Genomic DNA, 7964 nt, shown 5'->3' on the forward strand with positions numbered 1-7964 from the left:
AACACCAGAAGGCCCATAGCTTATCCTTTCCAAAATTAGCCATGTTACATGGTTGGGCAAGGACCGCGTACCATCGGGCAGGAGGATGCACACGAGTGTCGAGTGTCCAAGGGCAAGAGCTCTAGCAACGTGAACACTAGGCGAGCACAAGCTGTCCCTCAAGAAATGACCCAATGGGAGATTTGAACCCACAACCCGTAGGTCGAGAGGCCAAAGCCTTACCATTAGACCAACTAATCTTTGGGGACGACAATATATGTCTGTTCATGCACATTTTGAGAAAAGGGAGGGAAGCTTATGCACAACAACATCAAAAGCATGTCAACTGCCCAATGTATAAAATGCTGCATCCTGTTGTCCTGATGTTACCTTCATGATCAAGAACTGACAAAACAAGTATGCCACTTAACTCCATCTCCATCATTTACAGCTTGCTTGTAACTGAAACTCATTCAACTGCAAATGAAATGCATTCAACTACATGATTAACAAGTAAAGCTTGACAAAGAACGATCACCTTTCACTAAATCCCGCGCTCATAATATTTTGCTCCAGTATTTTCGAGGCCACAAACTATCACAAGAAGATATCGACATTTTCTCATGTAGGAAAATGGAGTCTTTTTCAGTGTTTTTCATACAATGGATAACATCAAGAGCTTTTGCTCGGGAGGCACCCCATACCTAGCTAGGTACAATTGGGGGCAGGGGACCGCCGGCCCCACCCTGCCCCCAATCGTACCTAGCTAGGTATGCGGTGCCTCCCTCTCAGAAGCTCATGATGTTGAGGTAAGTCGGAATGTGAGAATTATTATGAGAATCTGTCCAAAACTTCTTGTGTATATTGTGTCTGCAGAATCAATGCATATATGTCCACGTGGAAAACCGTAAAAGACCCAAGCAAGGCAAATGCAGGGCACTTGAAAAGAGGATAGTGGTGGACCTTGCATAATGCCCAAAACTGCAAATATGAGTGGACCTGAAGCATCTGCTGCATATGCTGATAGGCTGATGAAATCCTTGGACATGCCCCCAGAGTAGTGGATCCAGATGGTTTGATACAGAGAGGAGTGCACCGTGAATACAAGGTCGGCAAGTGCTGTGTCATCTGAGGAGAATGTACACTCCATAAAGAATAAAATGCTGGACTATATTGCGATGGGAATGGGGAGAAGCTTAACCCCTCGCTAGTCATCACCAAACTTGCATTTGTGTAACTACATTCGGACCAAAAGCCTGCTGCCAAACAGCTATGGAAGAAAATGTAGCTAGAATTTTTTGGTGTAGAAGATGTACTACTCTGTGTGCAAGCATGGTGAAGGCCAGAAATCATTCAAACATCCATTTTTTTGCAAGGAAAGGAGGTTGCTTGCATTGAAATACCTGAAGCACATTCTCAATATGCAACCATCACATTTCCATTTTCATATGTCGTTGTCTGGCATATGAAGTGTTTGGCAATGCCAAGCAAGCCATGGATGCATAGAATGCAGGCATATTCTGAAGCAACGAAGACATGGTGCGAGTAGACTACAAACAAGGCAAACAAATGGAGTGAATGACTGGACTTCTATGCAAAGTAACAAAATTGATTCTTGAATCTTATCGATACAAATTACTCGAGGCTTTCAGACAATGTTCTTATGCAAATTCAGATTGCACTGTGAAACACTATGACATGAATACAGCTAAAAGCAATTAACATTTCTTAAACATGTCTGCAAATAATCTTATCAATAAAACATTAAGATCCCAACAAAAGAAAAAAGTTGTTAGCATCTTGGAATTACATTTAGCAAAACCCCTCTACATGAGTAACAAATCTTTCATTCAAGACTACTGTTGAACACTATTGAATATTGTTGAGACCCATATCTCGACGACAATCCATAAAAAAATGACGACGTAAATGCATATCATGCTAGCAAAGAAATTGTTTGAAGGCGACAAAGCCTTATTACCTATCGGTCTATAGGAGCCATTTGAAGGCAACATAAGAAATGCACATAATAGTCTGTAAAAATCTTACCGATTCTTTGGCATGCAAAGAATACGAGCTAGAAATTCCAGACTCAGAGCTCGCAGGCCCCGGTGCTTGTATCGGTAAGAGTCCTGACGCCGGAGAGGGGGCCACCAAAGGGGTTATAAGAGCCGAAGATGGAGCGAGAGCAAGCATTGGAGCAGAGGCTGGTGCAGGTGCAGGCGCTTCTGTTTCTGGAGACGTTAAAATTTGAGAGATTCCTTGACAGGACACAAAAGTAGCGACGCTTTGCGGACATATGTCTTTGTCTACAATTTGTGCATTGTTGAGCATGTAGTTGTCAGCCGAGTTATTCGTCACCTCCACCCTTGCTGGACTGGAATCCAAGAGCAAGAACGTCGGAAGGAAGGTGTTAACCGGTAATAGTTGAAGATCCTCGAAGCTGAAGTTGCTCTTGATCATGTGAAATTGCGCGATTCGAACGAGTTGTGACTCTTGTATCCGTTGGGCGGCAATCGCTTCATCTGTAGGGATCAACAGGGTCATGGGAGGAGCAAAAAATCCTTTCAGATAAGGAACAAGGAGAGCTCCGGTGTTGTATCGGCCCTTATCCTTGAGCGCAGAGATGAGTGTGGAAACGACCTGATTTGGGATAATCAGTTGAGCTTGCGTAACATCGATACAGCATAGCATAGAGATGATTAGGAAGGCTGGTAGCCTCATAGTAGATATGATCATTTGAACCTGCATTGTCAACAACCGTAAATGATAATTAGCACGCAAATTAGTGAAAACGATAGAGAACTAACACCCAAATTAGTGAAAATCCACCTAGAAATCATAAAACTAATGGAAATCAGTAAAAAAAAGCACAAAGATTAGTGAAAATCGTTAACCCAAAAAGGCTCTTAACAAAACAAAATTAGCATCCAAGTTAGTGGCATTCATCCAAATAGCACCTCAATGTTCTAGCTACGACAAAATGTTCGGCGTATAACTCGTGCAAACATAGAAACAGAGCTGTCTCGAACGCTAGAAGCTCATGCGTGCAACACATTAATCTTGACGGATTAATTAGCAAGGGATTAATTAATCTCGACAGATTGGATAATAAGAACAACAAAGGTCAGAAAAGCAGTGTGTGTGCGCGCGCGCGAGAGAGAGAGAGAGAGAGAGAGAGAGAGAGTACCTGTGGGTCGGTCTCCAGCAACAAGCTAGGAAGCTCTATTTGGAGGCATTTAATACTTCACTCATGCAGCGCATGCAGAATTCAATTTAGAAAGACGGCTGATCACAGTAGCTATTGGCTGCGCCACAAGGCCATAGAGTCAAGTGGTCTTAAGGACGTGGTCACGCGTCCATTAGTTATCACTAAGATGTTACCGATGCAACTATGCTGATCTGCGGGTGCACTTAATTTTGCATAGGGTTAAAGGACCATTGCTCACATGCCATGTGACGTGTGTGTGTGTGTGTGTGTGTGTGTGTGTGTGTGTGTGTGAGAGAGAGAGAGAGAGAGAGAGAGAGAGAGAGAGAGAGAGAGAGAGAATAGAAGTCTCAGAGTTGGAACTTAATTAGAGAATCAATCTAGATGTTATATAACAAGTGTGGGCATGCCAAAGGTGAATCATGGATTCATGGCACAGTGGCGGCCTGTCACCCACGTCCTTTACTTCTCTACAACTTATATCCCACATAGCGCAAATTTGCATAAGCAGAGGTATAAAAAGCAAGTTCTGCATCGCCTCTACATCCAAATATAGACCGCTTAATTCAACACCACATACATATAGATAGTTTTCACACAATGCATGGTTATCAATTACTTTTTGAAATGATTGTGCCTCATGCATGGTCACACATGCACTAGGTGTTATTTGACTTCGCAACTATGCAAGGCATTTTGTAACTACACCATGACTCTATGTTGCAAAGACCCCAAAGCCATGGACTGCGTGGTGTTTGAAAGGATACACATAGTGTTCTCAAATTGGGATGAACGATGAAATGATGTGTCTTATGCACGAGAATATAATGAGAGTTGTGCTAGTTTTTCTGTCTTCAACATCTCTCGCTCTCTCTTTCTCTCTCTCTCTCTCTCTCTCTCACACACACACACACACACACACACACATGCCTCAAAGGGTGGGCACTAGATTTATGTAGGAACCTCCCCATAATTTAAAACTCTTATCATTAAGGATTTTTGGCAAAATCTCTAAGGATACAAACCAACATGGACAACTATTATGCAAGAGGGGTTAAATCAAAGTATTGCCCTAGACTAATCCACCATCCCACTATCTGGACTTAACCTTGCATGGCGGGTGCAAGAAGAAAAAACTTCATGTAGGTCCACCACCTCTGCCACCCCTCCCACTACTCCCACTCCTTCACTACCACATTCTACAATTCTAACTGCCAATATTCTCATGCAGTGAGCACCTTCAGCTATATATGAAGGTAAAGGTCTTTGATCTAGAGACTCTTAGCTTGCAAGACTTCCTCATCATTGGGCCTTACAACTCCAACCAGTTTTACATGGATCTTCCTAAAGAAAAACATGAGTACTTTTATTTGTGTTTAGCATATAGTGGACATCGATAACAAGTGCCCCACTTACACAACACCTGCAGTTTATGAGTGAAGTACTATCTTGTTTGTTTTCTTATAATAGTGGATGCAAGTATCATTTGTGGAGCTTTCTATATTCTACACACAAATTCTTCTAGAATGCACTCTATTGTAACTACCAACCTAATGGAAGTATTTTTTCTCATAATGGATGCAGGTATCATTTGTGGAGCTTTCTATATTCTATACACAAACTCTTCTAAAAAGCATTCTATTATAACTACCAACCTAATAGAAGTATTTTTTTTAAAAGAATCTTTGTGATGTACTTGTGTTAAATTGATGTCATTGGTTCCCTTCATTGAAAGCTATACCTACACTATACGAGGAGTAGTCTATAACTGCTAGCATTGCCACGAAAAAACAAAGGAAAATGGAGAGAGAAAAAATTGTGTGTGCGGCAATAACTGCGGCTCATAATGCGATAGTGGTTTGGAAGCAATAATCACGGTTATATCTGCGGTAATATACCCGTTGCTATTACCGTATCTATTGCCGTTGATATATCTGCGGTAATATACCCGTTGCTATTACCGTATCTATTGCCGTTGATATTACACTATGACATTCGGAGCACATTACCGCTCAGATAGACGCACAAAAACAAAGGAAAAGTTGAAGGCAAAAAATCTCGGGAGCGGTAATGCTGGAGTCAATAAGCGCGGTAATGGTCCTTCAACAATCGTCGCGGTAATACCCCCGGCTAAATTTCCGCAATTATATCCGCAGACTTTACCGCAATTATTACCGCGACGATTATCGCACCCGGAGTATTTAAAAAAGAAAGCAGATGACCATTTGGATGGTAGGACCCATCCAAATGGTCATTTGCCTTTTTTTCCCTATACATTTAATAAATAAAAAACAACAATTTCATTGCACCAAAACTTTGGACCAAAATCAAATGTTTAATTATATTGGAGAAACTGTTCAAAAACAACAATTTCATTGCACCAACCAAATTCAAATGTTTAATTATATTGGAGAAACTGTTCATTACAAAATTGCCCAAATAGGCGATGCATGGCGGCTATACAACTGTGGCCAAAAGAACACTTGGGCCAAAATCAAGTGTTTAATTATATTGGATATTACAAAATTGCCCAAATAGGCGATACATGGGGGCTATGCAACTATGGCGAAAAGAAGACACGCGCGCGGGCCCAAAAACACTTGGAGGATTGAGCTACTCGGATCCTAGGACCTCCCGAGGGACTCCTTGACTCTGGAAAAGAAAAAAACAACAAAACCTTTAATTAATACAAATGGATACATAAAGCTACATGCAATGATTTAAAAAAAAAAGTTCACACTTACAGGCTGTAGTGTACGACATGCATTTTCAAATTCTTCGCGATTGATTTTGTTGTTTTTATACAGCCAGCACCATGTCTGATATTCGGAGTGGCTCTCTCTGTATTTCTGGATCTCTCGGCTTGGACGGGTCATAGTAATATTTTGCTGTATATCAATTAAACAATATCACAAACCTAACCTTATTACCACAAATTAAATCAATTCAAATGAAAATCCGCACACTCACAAATTTATCTTTCCATGCTGCTTTTCCGCCCGAGCCGTAATGCATGGGCGTTTGCTGCGCCCTCGCCTCCACCTGCCGAGTGTGCGCCCTAGCACCTGTCGCTCTCTCCTCCTCCAGCTCGCCCTGGGATTTCTCCCACTCCTCGTCATGAACATTTCCATGGCGATAGTTGTGACCCTCAGATTCAAATGTTCGCTTTGCCGCCCTCCGCACACTGGACTTCTTATTTTTCAAGAAATTATTGATGTATTCCTTGAGCCACTGCCTGGAGAACTCTTCCACTTGCGGATTAGGGAACCGCATGAGCAATGTCGTGTGAATGTACGTCACGTCGGTTGGGTCCTGATCTTTGAAAGATTTAAAGCAATCTTGGTATGTCGAGTGGATCAGCTGGTTAAGGTGCCCTCGAAATGTCCTCCCCAAAGAGGAACCTAGATCCACCTCCCCCCCACGATGTATATAATAGTAGTACCCACGAGCGTCCGCGGCAGGCGCATCGCGGTCCTCATCCTCATGTGGAGCTCCAAGGGATGAGCGAGGAGGTCGGGGTGTAAGAGGAGGTGAATCTGTAGCACTGCCCCCTCCACCACCAAAGCAGCACGAGCCACTACCTCGACGAGAGCGCGAGCCACCACTACGGGAAGAGCGTTGGCCACCCGAAGAGCACTGGCCCGAGCCCGAACTGCTGGGTGGTGTAGGCGACGGATAACTCGACGGTGCGGGCGTGGATCGCTGCGAATGCAAGGTGGAGGGAGCTACGGGTGACGGGAAAGTCGAGGGTAAGATGGAGGGAGGCCCAGTGGGAGGCACACTTTGCACGATCGGAGTGCCGGCGCCCGGTGTCGCAAGTGGTGAGAGCCCATAGGCAGCCAACTGTGCTGGTGTGTCCCGCCCTCGAAGACTCTGCTGCGAGGATAACCACTCTGCCTGGGCGCGGTATGTCCTCTTGAGGTCGGGGTTGTGTACTGCATCTCGGAACCATCGAAAGCCGAAGGTGGATTGTGACTGGTGGGAGGAAGACTGCGAGTAGTAAGCATCACAAGCGTCCTTGGAAGAGAGGCCCTCGGCGAGAAAGTCCTCTATGGATCGATAGATAGGCGTGGAAGAGGATTCCATATCCTACAATTTCACAAAAAAAGGGACCCTAATTAACATTGGATTCTAGTCAAAGTGAGATTCTTTATTGCATAGGATTCCTCCGTGCATAAGATTCCTTTTATCTCCTATTTAAGAAATGGTTTATGTGCCTTTTTTTTTCATCCATTTAGATGGAAGTGTGTGTGCTTCTAATTAATCTATTGTGTGTGGCAAAGAAATTAATCTAGTGTGTGTGTGTGTTGGACCTTAATCTACCGTTGGGCTTCTCGGTGACCATTGGGGTCTCAATCAACTTCATCGCACACCCACATGGAGGTATGTTTTGGTATATTGTTAATGTTAATGGAGGTATGTTTTGGTATACTAATGCATGCCCAAGCACACACTAATGCAAGCGTTAGTGTGTGCTTGTAACGCATGCACACACTAATGCTTGCATTAGTGTGTGCTTGTGCACTAATTAGTGTGTGAAAACACACCAATGCATGCACACACACCCTAATGCAAGCACACACTAACGCTTGCATTAGTGTGTGCTTGGGCACAAATTAGTGTGTGTGATTGTGCCTAAAATAGTGTGTGAAAACACACTAATTAGTGCACAAGCACACACTAACGCTTGCATTAGTGTGTGCTTGGGCACAAATTAGTGTGTGGAAACACACTAATGCACGCACACACTAATGCTTGCATTAGTGTGTGATTGTGC

General features: G+C 43.3%; 1 protein-coding gene across 1 annotated transcript; it reads right to left on the reverse strand.

Annotated features, from left to right (window-relative positions):
• Positions 1 to 1757: 1757 nt before the first annotated feature.
• Positions 1758 to 3285, reverse strand: LOC147432587 (uncharacterized). The gene is made up of 2 exons (XM_086492461.1): positions 3170 to 3285; positions 1758 to 2724 (listed from the first exon to the last, which is right to left on the reverse strand). The coding sequence occupies exon 2, from the start codon at positions 2716 to 2718 to the stop codon at positions 1969 to 1971; it is 750 nt and encodes a 249-aa protein (XP_086348587.1). The 5' UTR covers positions 2719 to 2724; positions 3170 to 3285; the 3' UTR covers positions 1758 to 1968.
• Between the last annotated feature and the right edge of the window lie 4679 nt (positions 3286 to 7964).

This window comes from Adiantum capillus-veneris, chromosome 20 (genome assembly GCF_014529385.1).
Source record: "Adiantum capillus-veneris isolate H3 chromosome 20, ASM1452938v2, whole genome shotgun sequence".
Classification (NCBI taxonomy): domain Eukaryota; kingdom Viridiplantae; phylum Streptophyta; class Polypodiopsida; order Polypodiales; family Pteridaceae; genus Adiantum; species Adiantum capillus-veneris.

Coding starts and splice junctions, on each gene's coding strand:
- LOC147432587 (XM_086492461.1), bottom strand. CDS start 2,718: ATGATCATATCTACTATGAGGCTACCAGCCTTCCTAATCATCTCTATG.